The following is a 12,965-nucleotide window of genomic DNA, read 5'->3' as shown; positions in this document are numbered from 1 at the left end:
CCTGGTTGCTTATTGGCACTCTTTTCACTCCAAAGCTGGCACCATCTTTTATTGTGAGGTATCCCACCTCATTCTCGGGTTCAATTAGTGCTTCTTCATGATGAGACATGATATGGTACTCAACAATCACGTCTCCGAATGCCCCAGCATGCCGAGTTACATTGATCTGAACATACCGATCCAGGTTCCTCTCTACGAGTACTGACTGTTGGTCAGGGTACAGGGCAAACACTCCATAAGGATCATCATTTGCAAACACATTGATTTTTGAAATTCTTTTCTCTTGGTCTAAATCTGCTCCACCTTCTACCGAAATCAGCTGCACCACATAGTTTTCATCCAGTTCTGGAACATCGTCAGGTAACAGGTGGATGATTATCTCAGCTGTGCTCTGCTGGTCAGCAATGACAACAGATCCCTCTGTCCTAAGAAAGTCACCTGTGATGTCAGATTCACTACGTATTTCCCAGTAAACCTGAAATTTATTTAGAAAATGCACAAAATGAAGGCAATATTACCCATAGAGTCAGAAACTTTCACATTCAAGATTCAGTATAGATTGCATATGGAATAGGTTGGGTTTAAGTGGGTAAAATAAAAATTGTTTTAAGTATGCATAGAAAGAAGCACATAGACTATTTTACAAAATGGTGTGTTGTTCTTCCAGCAGTAATGCAAATGCAAAGATTTCCTTTGTATATCTTCTGGATACTTATGTAAAACTATACAGAATCTCTGAACAATTTCTTGAAATTATTTCTATTTTTACATTAAGATATCCTTGCTGTTTTTCCAGTTTCCAGAATTCCTCACAACAGAAAGGCGTGAAGAGTTCTCATTAAACACAGCAGATGCTTTTATTATTATTTTTTTTTTTAATAAATGAGTACTTGTGAAAATGCTGACTTCTAAACAACTTTAGGTAAAGACAACGTAAACGATGATTCAAAATTGTCTGATTCTTACCTTTACATATGGCTGAAAAAAAGTAAATTGTGAGAATCTCAAAGAAAGCTCACTATGGAAGCCTGGTCTCTTCTGTTCTCCCATTGAAAGCACAGGGGCAGAGAGAGAGAGAAAGCGAGAGAAGCACTACAGTGCTGTTTTTCTGTTTTTTTCACTGACCAGGGGAGACTGAATCTGACTCTACAAATCACAAGTACTAGAGCTGAGCCCTTGCTAAATTCAGTCTAAAAGGCAACACTTCAAAAATGAGTTCGAGAAATAACCAATTGAAAGACACAGAATAAGATCTCCCTCCATGCATTGATACAGAGGATGATTTCAGATTGCAATGTTGATTAGGAAGAGCATGAGAATACCGTTATGTTTCCCACAGTGCCCTGAATTCGTCTGACAAACAGTGTAATACTTTGTGGCCCTTCCACTGCAGATGGTTCTGTGAAGTTTTTCTCACTTAATGATTCAGGAGCAAACTGTACAATTCCATTGGGATCACCAAACTTCTGTATCTGTAAAAAAGTAATCGAACAAACAAAAAATCAGAAATGTCAAGTGAGTAGTATTCTTGTTCAAAACATTGAGATTGTCAATGCTAGATGCTACAGGGAACATATCTATTAGTTCTTCCTATTGAGTTTTCTCCTCTTAAGAAGATTCAAGAATACATCAGTAGTTAGAAGACAATCTGAGCAAAAAAAAAAAAAAAATACCAGGCAGACAGGACCATCAAGTTATGAGAAGTGAGTGATATCAAACTCATGTTCACAAACATGCACATACACACAAAACAAGAGTTCATATGAAAACTATGGGTGACTTGCTCTTTCATAAGAAAATCCTACAGTGATACATAATGAAGCTTAAGCAGGATCTAAATTGAACAGGAATTAGAATGATACTGAGACAACAGAGACACTGTGAAGTCCCCTTTTGAGGCTTCAGTGCCCCTGTTCAAGGAAGAAAAGGACAGAGTTTTATTTCAAATGCTATATCTGAATATTTTGATATTAAAGCAGGAAATGTTCAGGCAACTTGGGATGTTTTTACAGAAACAATTTTTAAATTTGCAAACTCATCCCTCTGGGACGGAGCTCATCAACATCCACCTGCGTGCATCACCAGCTGCAACAAGAATTCATCATGAACTGACTTAAAATGCACTTGCAACATAAGTGTGGTTTGAGAAACCAATTCACTGGCGTGCAGGGTGAAAGATTCCAGTCCAGGAATGAACCTGGGCTCCTGAAGGAGAAACTGAAGAGTCTGTGAAAATAGGAGCTAGCTTCATCAACACTCCACAGACCAGAAAAAACAAACAAACAAAAATTTCAATTTTTATTTTTTTGTGGGCTTCTTATCACAGCTTTAGAAATATTTCCTCAGTTGCAGTATCTCTAGAGCATTTTTTTTTTTGACAACTCCTACCGTCTCCAAAAAAAATTCTGCATTTCTCTTGCAGTGTGATGGATTCTGTATTTTATATATGATAGCTGGAGGAGAACAAAAGGTCAAGAAGGGATGAACAACAAACTGACATTTAGAAATGAGGACCCAATCCATGCTCTCTCCAAAGAGAACCACAAAAATCTGCAAATAAGCGGGCTAAGTCAGGACTTATATACCAACTTTTAGTAACAGATTCTTTGCCTTTTTTTAAAGAAGTGAAGCTGTAACAATACACCTAAGGAGTAGAGGAGACAAAAAAAAAAGGCAAATGACAAACTATGCAATAATTATGATTACTTTTTAAAAGCTTTGCAGGATAAGTACCGATAACAACAGAGATCTCAGAAGAGAGAAAAGCAATAATGACTTACTATTAGTGTAATGCTGTTTGCCTTAGGATCTAGTTCTGCTTCACCTTTCATAAGGCTCAGCCTAATAATGAAGATCTCCTGAACTTCAATTTCTTCATGAGGATGAATTTGTAGATTAATAGTTCTCAGCCCTCCTTCTCCTTCTCCAAAATAGAAAGATCCGTTCACAGGGTCACCAATGTCACTATTCAGGGGAGATAAAACCTCTTCTGAATTGGGTCCCAAGATGTCCCAATTAATCTGTGGAAGATACCAGTTTCATATTTACAGTGGTGACATATTATAACAGCCTCCCTGGTGGGGGGAAATGACAGAGTAACACAAGTGAGGTAAAAAATCTTGCATCTAGTAACAAGCTATATAAATATATGCTGTTATTACAGAACACATAATATTCATAATTAATTCTATGTGGGAAAATATATAATCCTTTGGAAAAAACCCATTAAAAATAGAAATTTTGAAGTGTTAGTTAGCCACAATGCCAGTTTATTAAATTCTAGAAATTAGTTACAGAAAAGAAAAGAAACTGAGATTTCTGTAGCACAGGAAATACACAGGCCAGTTTATTTTTCTCTTCCTTTCACAATTTGTTTTGCAAAGCTCACCAAATGAATATCCTGATCAGAACCATTCCGTGGGAAGTGCGATATCAAGACTGAAAATGACAAATATTTTCTGCAATAGAAGTTTGTAATGCCTCAAATAATGATTGACACTTCTTCAGGCCAATTAAAAGCTAGAAAATTTTCAAAATTTCCCACAAATTAGATTGTTTTTGAAGAGGTCATATTCAGCATCTTAAAATTATTATTTTGGCATTTAATTGTTTTTCAGTTTTCTCCAATGACTTCTAGGAAAAGTCAAAGAAGACCAAGGCAATTTTTATATGAGGAGGGCAGTAGCTCATGGCCTTTAATGCCAATTTTCCAATCATTTGCCCAGACTGTGAAAGCCCTACCTTGGTTCATATTTCTACTTTCACTTTGTCAGTGATTTGTACAGAGTAAAAAAAATATCTAGAGAAATCATAGTAAACAATTTACTGAAAAAAAAAAATTACCAATGACCACCTTTAGCAAGTAAGTCAACCGAATTAAATTAAATTAGTGGTGGTGCATGAAATTAACTATATTTTCAATGCGATTGAGAGCTAGTTCAAAATAAAGTACACCGCACCACAATAAAAGTAAAAAAGCAGGGGGAGAAAGAGAAGATCTAAGGAGTAACAATATTTTCTGTTATTCTACAACTATATGGAATTCACGCTTAATGAAAAGCTGCAACTATCCTATTAGAAATCAGTCACAAGGAAGCCCCTGACAGCAAAAAAAGAAGGTTTTTGACCTTGTCACTGGAAAACATTCAGTCTTTGACAACCAGGGCCCACCTGTGCCTCCTCAAACAATCTTCCCGTCCTTTCCAGCACCAGCAATACTGCTGTCAGTGTATCGGGGTTGGGAAGAGTAATTCGACTTTGGTTGAGAAATCGGATGATGCCCTGGGGGGAGTCACTTTTGGCAATGGTGACCTGGCTCAGTAGATGGAGCCCAAGGGCTGCTCCACCAGTGGCTCCCGTCAGCTGGATTTCAAATTGCTCTGCAAATTCGCTGCGTGGAAAAAAGAAAAAAAAGACATTCTGAGACACAAGAACGAAAAAATAAAACTATGCTTAGTAATTCAACCATGCATCCAGCTGGATCTAGTTAAAGGTATACAGAAGTCATCTCTGTAAGCATACAGCAGAAGATTCCTCCCATTTGCATAGAATGGTGATATCTGAAATAAAAATATTGGTTTATTTTCCACGCGTGCTAAATAAAAAAAAAAAAACACAGCAAAATATTTTATGATTCACAGCAGTACTATTAACACCCAAAATTTCTGATAATCTAAGTAAAAATAATGTATTTGTTTGCATAAAATTTAACAGGCACTATGAAACTCCAATAATAGCTTCTTTTTCCCCCCTTTAAATTTAGGTGATATTTCAGGGCTGCAGAAATTTGTTTTTCAATTCCAACTCTACAGACAGGCATACCGCACATGCTAAAAAAGGATTTCTCAGAAGTACACTAGTGAATAAATATCTGAAAAATTAATTACCTTTCTTCATCATCTATGATAGAGATATAGATAAAAGTCTGGTTCTGGCCATGATAAAATATGACAGAATCATTATGGATGACATAGTCAACATTCAGAAGTGCAGAAATACTTCGAGAAAGGAAATCGGCTGTTACATCACCGTATGTCCCACGCTTTCTCACAACAGGTATCATGATTAATCCAGCATCCTCTTCCACTGTAAGAATAATTGGCAAAAAAGTTATTTTATTTCAAAATTTGTGACAGAGCCACAGGCTTATCCTCTAAACCACAGCAAAAACTTACAGTAAACTTACCCTGAAGTAGGATATACTGTGGATCAAATTCTATGATGCCTTCTGCATTATCACTTTTTGCTATAGTGACTCGTACTGTGGAGATATTTCCTATTATTGGGGGCTGATCTATCTGTAGACCATTTTCTTTTATGGTAAAATCAAATCCACTTGCAAGAACATAAAAAGGAATATTACATTAAAAAAATCTTGTGAAAGTATTGCAATGCAGATATGACAATTTTCAATTACCACGCAAAGCTTTTATTTTCTGACAGTTATCACTGAAGATTTTTGGTCACACTTTTTCAAACTATATATGCAAAGCTGGTAGTTTCTTCACAGAAATATGAATCTTTCACTTTTTCTTTCACGTTATATTTTCTTACTTAATTTCACGCGATTTGACAACTTCTATGTAATGTATGGACTTTCAGCTTTAATAAATCTTAATCAGCAAAATCTTCATGTTAATGTTAAAATAATTTGGTTTCCCATACATCCAATTCATATTATTATTGCTATTATAGCTGCCCTACAAAATTTTACAGTGAAACAGCTGAAATCCAGCGGTGACTTTATGCAGGTAGATCAGATTCCAAATACAGTTTGATCTCCTGCTTATAAATAATTTTATCTTTACCTTCCTTGGAGTTCCACTTTGGTGATCATCACTGAAAAGTCTTCAGGACCTTCAGGAAAGTCATCATCATGAATTTCAACCAAAATCATTCTACTCTCCTCATGTGGTTCAAATAACAGTTCCATTACTGTGGGAGTGAAATCAACTCCCTCCTCTGCAGTCCCATTTATTATCTGAAAGCAAAGATGCACTTTGCCATAGGATCCCCTGGAACGCACAACAGTGATGTTAACCTGAGGGAAAGAGGACATTTGCTTTAAAAGATGGCTTTGTTTTTCTGTTACTGTTCTGAGACTGTTATAAAGGCACCTTTTCAATGGTTGTCAGGTAACAATTTGCTCTAGTAAGCGCAGAATACACATAATTTAACAGATAGGCGTCTTTCTCAGAGTATTAAAAAACACCAAAAGCCTCAGACAGACTGTGCTACGATAAATGCAGAATAAATCTTTGACTTTTTTTTTCTAAAGTTAAGTATAAATCTAGCAACAATATTGGTATCTATCAATATTTTACGTAAGAAGGAATTTTAACCATATACCCATTTTTCTTCTTCTGTTGTTAGCAGTATTTCTCGTGAAAATGTAAACTCTCCATATGGAAAATCACTGGCAGCCATGGTAATATTTGCTGTGCTGCTAGATTCATTTATGAGTCCTCCATCACTGATTCCAGTTAGTTCAAACTTGTAGTAATGCTTCTCCTCAGGACGGTTGTCATCGACAGCCTAGGGAGAAGAACCAATTAACCATTTCCAGGTAGAGGGGTATAACTAATTTCTAATCAAGATGCTAGCTAAATAAAAGGAAGAACTTGAAATAGCTACTGGTGTAAAATCTCTCACGTACCTGTATTAGAACCACTGCTGCAGACTGCCTGTCTCGCATTGTCAAGGTCCCCGATGTCTCAATAAATTCTGTGTGATGAGAGGGTGTTATATTCCAATATATTATGATTTCACCAAAAATCCCTGGGCCACGTGTCAGGCTGCAGAACACAAACACAGATTTAATCTTCTACCCTTAATATTTGATACCAAATCCAGAGATAGAAAGCACAGATATTGTTGTGCATGGAAGAAATGCTATCAGCACTGTGAAGCTTGAGTTTTAATGTATTAAGTCACTATTAAGATCTTTACAATAACCTCTTCAAAGCAATAACATGTCTGCAGTTCTGTTTTACTTCCCTGTGTTGGGAGGCATCTTGAGCTGTATTTTTACTACAAGCACTTCGCAGTTTCTTTGTATATACAGCCCAAAGTTGGGGGCTGAAAACTGAGCCACCTTTCTGCTTTTCAGGAGGTAGACATGCAAAACAGAAGGGAAATGGGACTTACGGGTAATGCCCACAGGTAGTTTGGTTTTTTAAGGCAGAAAGACATGAGAATAGTACTATGAGATCGCGTGAGAAATGTTCTGTCTGCTGCTTGTCTAAAAACCTAGAGACTAATCCTATTCATGACATCAGTCTTGGTGAACTAAAGTGTGGCAAGAAATTGTCTATACCATGATCTACCACATGTTCTACAACTGCTGCTGCACAAAGTATCCCTTTGTCTGTTGGGATTCTCAGGGCAGCATGAGAAGCTGTTTTGTTGCTTATATTTGCTGTTTCACTAAGGGAAAGTGTTGTAATCCTTTTTTCCAATACTCTTAGAAGGTGTGGTAACATTGTGATCTCTTCATCCTGTTTTCAGCTGATTGAATGCAGTGAAATAATTGCATCTTGTTTCAACTAAAACCCAGTTGCTGCTTTGGTTATGCTAACCATCATAACAATGTACCAAATTTCAGTTCAAGCACGAATCCCGAACTGAATCCTGAAAAGCACAAAGCATCTTCAAACATAATTGATTGCCTTCCCCTATTCCTTTGATCAGAATCCTCTTTCCTCTAATGAATCCATGTTGTAAATAATTTGAAGACATATTTAAAGCTCCCCAGCAATAATGAAAAGATATATACATAGTATGTTCTGCCCTTCTTTAAAATCAAGCATCTAATTTTAAAAAGACTTCTGATTTTAGAACTGATAATGAAATGCAGCACTCAAGAAATTCTTGCCAAATATGGAGACTCATAGCTTTTGAAACAGAGCTGTTGTCCTTCCTTTGGATAAATGAGTGACGTACCCACCTAATAAGAGCAGTTCCATTATAATTTCCTGAAGGTTCTCCAATCAGAACATGCTGGGATGAATGGGTTATCCCAACCACCCCAGAAGCACCTTCGTCACCCACAATAATGATGGTTGCAACACCTATGAAGAGAACAAAGCTTCTCATGGTAAAACAAAACTACCTACTGAGATTTTTTTTTGCACATTTTGTGACACGAATGTTTAAGCACCAGCTTCCCAGAGAGCCCATGGAATCCCGAACCTTGGAGATATTCAGAATTTCAGTGGACAAGGCATTCAGCAACCTAATCTAATTGTGAATGCAATTCAACCAGATGACCCCCTTAGATGGTCTCTTACAAATGAAATTATTCTATGATTCTTACAGGTCTGAACCTGGTTTTGTTTTTTGCTTCTTTTTGTTAAACAATTCTTTACAGACAATGTTGACTATCTGAACACAAAAGTCTACACCAACACTTGATTTAGACGGAAAAAATGTGGTCTAAAATTCTTTTTGATTTCTTCAGATAAGGAAAAAGCTTAGGGAAAAAGACTGACAGTCAAAACTGCTACCAACTAGCTGCACACAGAATATATAAGAATTGCAGACTAAAATAATATGAACAGACGTACTGGAATTCTCATATGAAATTTCTCAAAATAGAATGTAATGGGTTAATTCTTTACCATGTAGAGGAGATATCTCCGCATCACCAGTAGAAACCAGCTGAATGGTAAATGTTTCATTCCCTTCCAGCAGACCATCTTGTACTGCGTTTAAAACAACCAACTTCTGGGATTCAGTCTGTGTCACATAAAGACCAGAAGATACACATATACATATTAAGCGACACTAAACAAAATAGGATATTATAAAAAAGGTTTTTTTCTTTAACAAATCAAGTGTTGCACATGGTAGATATATTCTGTAATATTTTTTAAATATGACATTCCTGATTTGGCTGAAATGTAGTAAAAACTGCCTCTAAAATATTTTGCGCCAGCTCAAAAATACCCTAGCTATTTTCAACTGAATAACAATTGAAATTATAGCCACATAGGAGTTTTCAACTTAGAGGAAGCTTTCTATACAAAATCTTTTCTGTCAGAATGTGCATATTCAATAGAATACATACATTCTAAGGATTAACATTTTTAAGATCAGATATACTAGGTCATAACAAACTGCCATCTCATCCACATTTTTGTCAGTGAGCAATAGTAAACACTTAGAATATAGGGAAAAAGCAGATACAAATTGTGTAATTTCAGTACACCATACTTACATACTTGTATTCTTACCTGCATGCATATATAAGGAATTCAGGAAGAAAAAACAATGTCCAGAACTATCAGTAGAGAAAGGATAGCAAAATGATAGCAAAATTTTGCCAAACACTGGTGGTCTTTTAATGAGCTTTTCCAGCTGATTAAAAGTGAAAGAAACAACTGGTATGCCTATTTGTTTGATGAAAAATAGGCTTGTACAGACAGAATAGATTCTGCTTTATCTTAAACCAGTGTTCTTTGGTAAGTATTTTGAGTAGACTGTAAAAGACCAATACTGGGATAACAAAAGTAGCTTGACAATATCCAATATTTTAAAAGCCTCTTACTTCAGATCATTAACCTAACATGAAAGACAAATCAAATAACACTGTCCAGTTTGAAAGTCACTAGGGTATTATATTTATTTTATAAAATCTGCACATTTTGAGCATTCATTTATCCTTCTCCTTCTTTCAATCTCAATTTTCTCTTTCAATCAACTGATACTGCAATGGTATAAATGTTCCTGTAATTATTCTTCATATTCAGTACATTTTTCTTCCTCTTTCTCGATTGTAAAAACAATTCAGATCTGAAGAGCCTATCTTCCTGATGATTACATTATGCTGCCCTAAAAATGCATGTCAGCTTTCCTTTTCTGTTTGGAAAAAAAAAATGCATACTGCTATCCTGATCAGCTCAAACTGTCCTTTTTCTGGTGTTCTAATACTTGGTAAGCCCCTACTTTTATGAACACATAGCAACAACCATGCAAACACACATAAGAAGAAGACAGAATTTCTAAATCTAATAGCAAACAATTTATTGCAACATCAGAAATACCTCACTGAAGTGAAGGGTACCATTCAGAGGGGTCAGATCACATCTTGCAGCTTCCTCAAGAATCCACAGCACTTCAACTGCTCCTCGTCCTCCCTGACTCCGGCTCACCGTGAGCAATGCAACTGCAGCGGAGTCATCAGGTGTCTGAGGCTCCTTCACTGTTACCTGATGAAGAAAGAGGACGTAGAAAAGGCTGTAGCAAAAGACATTGATGCTGACTCAAACAACAAAAAAACATTACCAATGGCCATGTAAAATTAGGACAAGAGTGAAAATCAACAGGAAGATAACAGACGTAACAAATGTGTTGAATTCTGCTAGCAAAGATTAGTCACTCGAGTTATTTTTGTATGCCTTGTGATTCAAAACAATTACAGACAATGAGTCACATGCAGGCACAGCACCAGCAACATGGAGAGCAGAAGAATCATTCACTGACAAGAACTAAGATGAGATATGTTTCATGATCTCTTTCCAAACTTTACTTTCACTGATACAGATTATTACAAAAGCATTTGAATATTCAACAGACTAGTAAAAATCTTACTTGGGATGCCCTGAATTGTTAGCATACTGAACATGCAGAAATCTACATTTATGCTGCAGCACTGTCATCGTTGTTACCATCCTACACAGCTAGATGAAGACAGGCACTAATATGCCTTTCAATTAAAAGAGTTGTGTCTTCCACTGCAATGAAGGCACAACAAAATTGTGTGTGTGTTAATGGCACAAACCTAATACCCAGCTTTTGCAGAAAATCCAAATCACACTCACATTCTTTTCTTCAAACCCAAATACTCCAACAGGGGAATCATTTGGCGGAATGACGACAGTTACCAGGGTGTCATCCCCAAGTCTTGCACCACCTGTTACCCTCTGCAGGGCAATCTTGAATATCTCAAGGAATTCAACTTCACTGTCATCTATGATTGTAATTTCTATTTCTCCTGTAGCCTGCAGAAATTGTTAAAAAAACCAAAACCAAAACAATCAAACAAACAAAACCAGAGCAACAAAATTTGATTTATAACATTCCATGAATTGCTTGAAAAAAATTGAAATGTAAAACAGGTAAATTTCATCTAATAATAAACACACATTTTTTGTTGTGCTTATTTCTTACAATACTTGTATATTGACAATAACATAAGAAAATTTCAATAATGGTTTTTAAGCTCATCAACATAAATCTTCTACATAAAAACCAGCAGAATTCCCTGCTTTCATACTCAGCAGCATGTGCAGGTAGACAATATTGTACTTTAGCCAAAATTCTGCTAACAAAGTATAACCTTCTATTTTCCAAAGACCACTTGAAATCAACCGCCCTGGTGTACACCAGGTATTGTCAGGGGCATAATGAAATTTAAAACTATATGTAGAATGTAACTAAGGGAACATACGGGCTTAGTCTGAGTATTTGTAGAGAAGACATTATGTTACAATTTTTAGAGTAACAGGCTTTATGATTAGAAATTATGTCCCACTTATGGAGGTACAAAAGGCATGCAACCCTGTCTAGTCAATGCTTATGAATATTCTGCTTTTCCATGTTAAAAAACTGCAGTCAGGAGCATCACTCACATACATAAGGCCATAAATAGTTATCAATGAAAGGATGCAAATTCTGCTGGAAGAAAACATGAGAAACTCTTAAACTAGTAACCCAGAAACAGGAAAATGTCAGCAAGTGCATACCTGCCCATCTGCAAATGTCAGGTTTCCAAACGACGGTGTGAAGTCCTCAAAGGTGGCAGTTGAAGGAATGGCTTCCCAGAAGAGAGTTGCTGACCCAAACCTCCCAGCCTGTCGAACAACTGGAAGTTTCAGTATATTCTGTGGTGGTGGCACCTCATAACCAGCAACAGCTCCAGTTATATCCTGTAAATTCAAGAAGAAATGGCTGAGTGTGACGGGAACTTTTTTTCTTCTTCCTTTTTTTAATTTTTTTTGCATATTGACTTGCATGTAAAATAAATGAAGAACTACATAATCAGTTTCAAATTGTTCTGAACTTAGCATTGACCTTGCTATGAGCAAAAGTCTGGATTAGATGACATTCTGACACCCCTTTCAGAATATTCTGACACCAGTTTCAGCACTTCCAGCTTCCTAATAAATTCCACATCTTAATTGGGAAGAACCTTTTAAGAAGGAATTGTTTGTCTGGTTTCTAGCCTTTTTATCCAGAACAATTTAGTGTCACAAAGCCTATTGGAATACTATCAAAACTGATCTGAAAACACAGACTCTTTTGCTGGAATGCTATTTTAAATACTTTTCATTCAGACTTACTTACCTTTGTAACATTGAAACTAAATACTCCTCTGGCATCATCATTTTCTTCAATTGTTATTTCAGCTATTTCCAAGCCAAGCCTCTTCACACTTGGCTGCCCTCCAGCATGAGAATCAACCAGTTGAACATCAGTAATATTGATTATAAATCCTTCTTGTAATTCTGGAACATTGTCCTGCAAAGGAATTTTTAAATGTCACATATTTAATAAAACACTCTAATACGTCCAGAAAGCTGTTTGTAGGTTGCTTACTGTTCAAAAATTCCCAGTATTTGGGACCATACGACCAATCCCTTGCTTCACACCATGAGAAAGGTGAAAGCGAGGACTTTTGCTGAGTTTTAGAAACTGAAGTTGGCAGCCAGATTCTGGATCTGTAAGAAGGGTGGAAAATATTGCTGGCTGCCACTTTTTTTTCCTACCTATAAGAAAGGTAGGTAGATTTCAGAAACTAATCCATAACTTGTAAAGCAATATCTCCATTCTGAACATATTTAAAGAATATACATATTTCTGGCAAAAAAATAACATTTCCTGAACTACAAAACATATCTATTTAGAGGTATATAAAGCAAAGTAAGCCTTTTTAAAGTTATTGCTTTTTTCTTTGTCATTATTAT

At 36.2% G+C, this 12,965-nt stretch overlaps 1 protein-coding gene across 1 annotated transcript in view; it reads right to left on the bottom strand.

Annotated features, from left to right (window-relative positions):
• ADGRV1 (adhesion G protein-coupled receptor V1) overlaps nt 1-12,965 on the bottom strand; it is a 288,101-nt gene that overhangs the window by 168,480 nt on the left and 106,656 nt on the right. Inside the window, exons 58-72 of the mRNA XM_065656969.1 lie at nt 12,346-12,519; nt 11,745-11,927; nt 10,821-11,000; nt 10,044-10,208; nt 8,619-8,736; nt 7,946-8,069; nt 6,656-6,794; nt 6,349-6,534; nt 5,808-6,040; nt 5,186-5,334; nt 4,887-5,085; nt 4,171-4,390; nt 2,781-3,020; nt 1,323-1,472; nt 2-475 (exon numbers count right to left, since the gene is read on the bottom strand). Coding sequence (XP_065513041.1) covers nt 2-475; nt 1,323-1,472; nt 2,781-3,020; nt 4,171-4,390; nt 4,887-5,085; nt 5,186-5,334; nt 5,808-6,040; nt 6,349-6,534; nt 6,656-6,794; nt 7,946-8,069; nt 8,619-8,736; nt 10,044-10,208; nt 10,821-11,000; nt 11,745-11,927; nt 12,346-12,519 — 2,934 coding nt within the window. The remainder of the gene's footprint in view (nt 1; nt 476-1,322; nt 1,473-2,780; nt 3,021-4,170; nt 4,391-4,886; nt 5,086-5,185; nt 5,335-5,807; nt 6,041-6,348; nt 6,535-6,655; nt 6,795-7,945; nt 8,070-8,618; nt 8,737-10,043; nt 10,209-10,820; nt 11,001-11,744; nt 11,928-12,345; nt 12,520-12,965) is intronic.

This window comes from Caloenas nicobarica, chromosome Z (genome assembly GCF_036013445.1).
Source record: "Caloenas nicobarica isolate bCalNic1 chromosome Z, bCalNic1.hap1, whole genome shotgun sequence".
NCBI classification, from domain to species: domain Eukaryota; kingdom Metazoa; phylum Chordata; class Aves; order Columbiformes; family Columbidae; genus Caloenas; species Caloenas nicobarica.
This window is presented reverse-complemented; position numbering and strand designations above follow the sequence as displayed.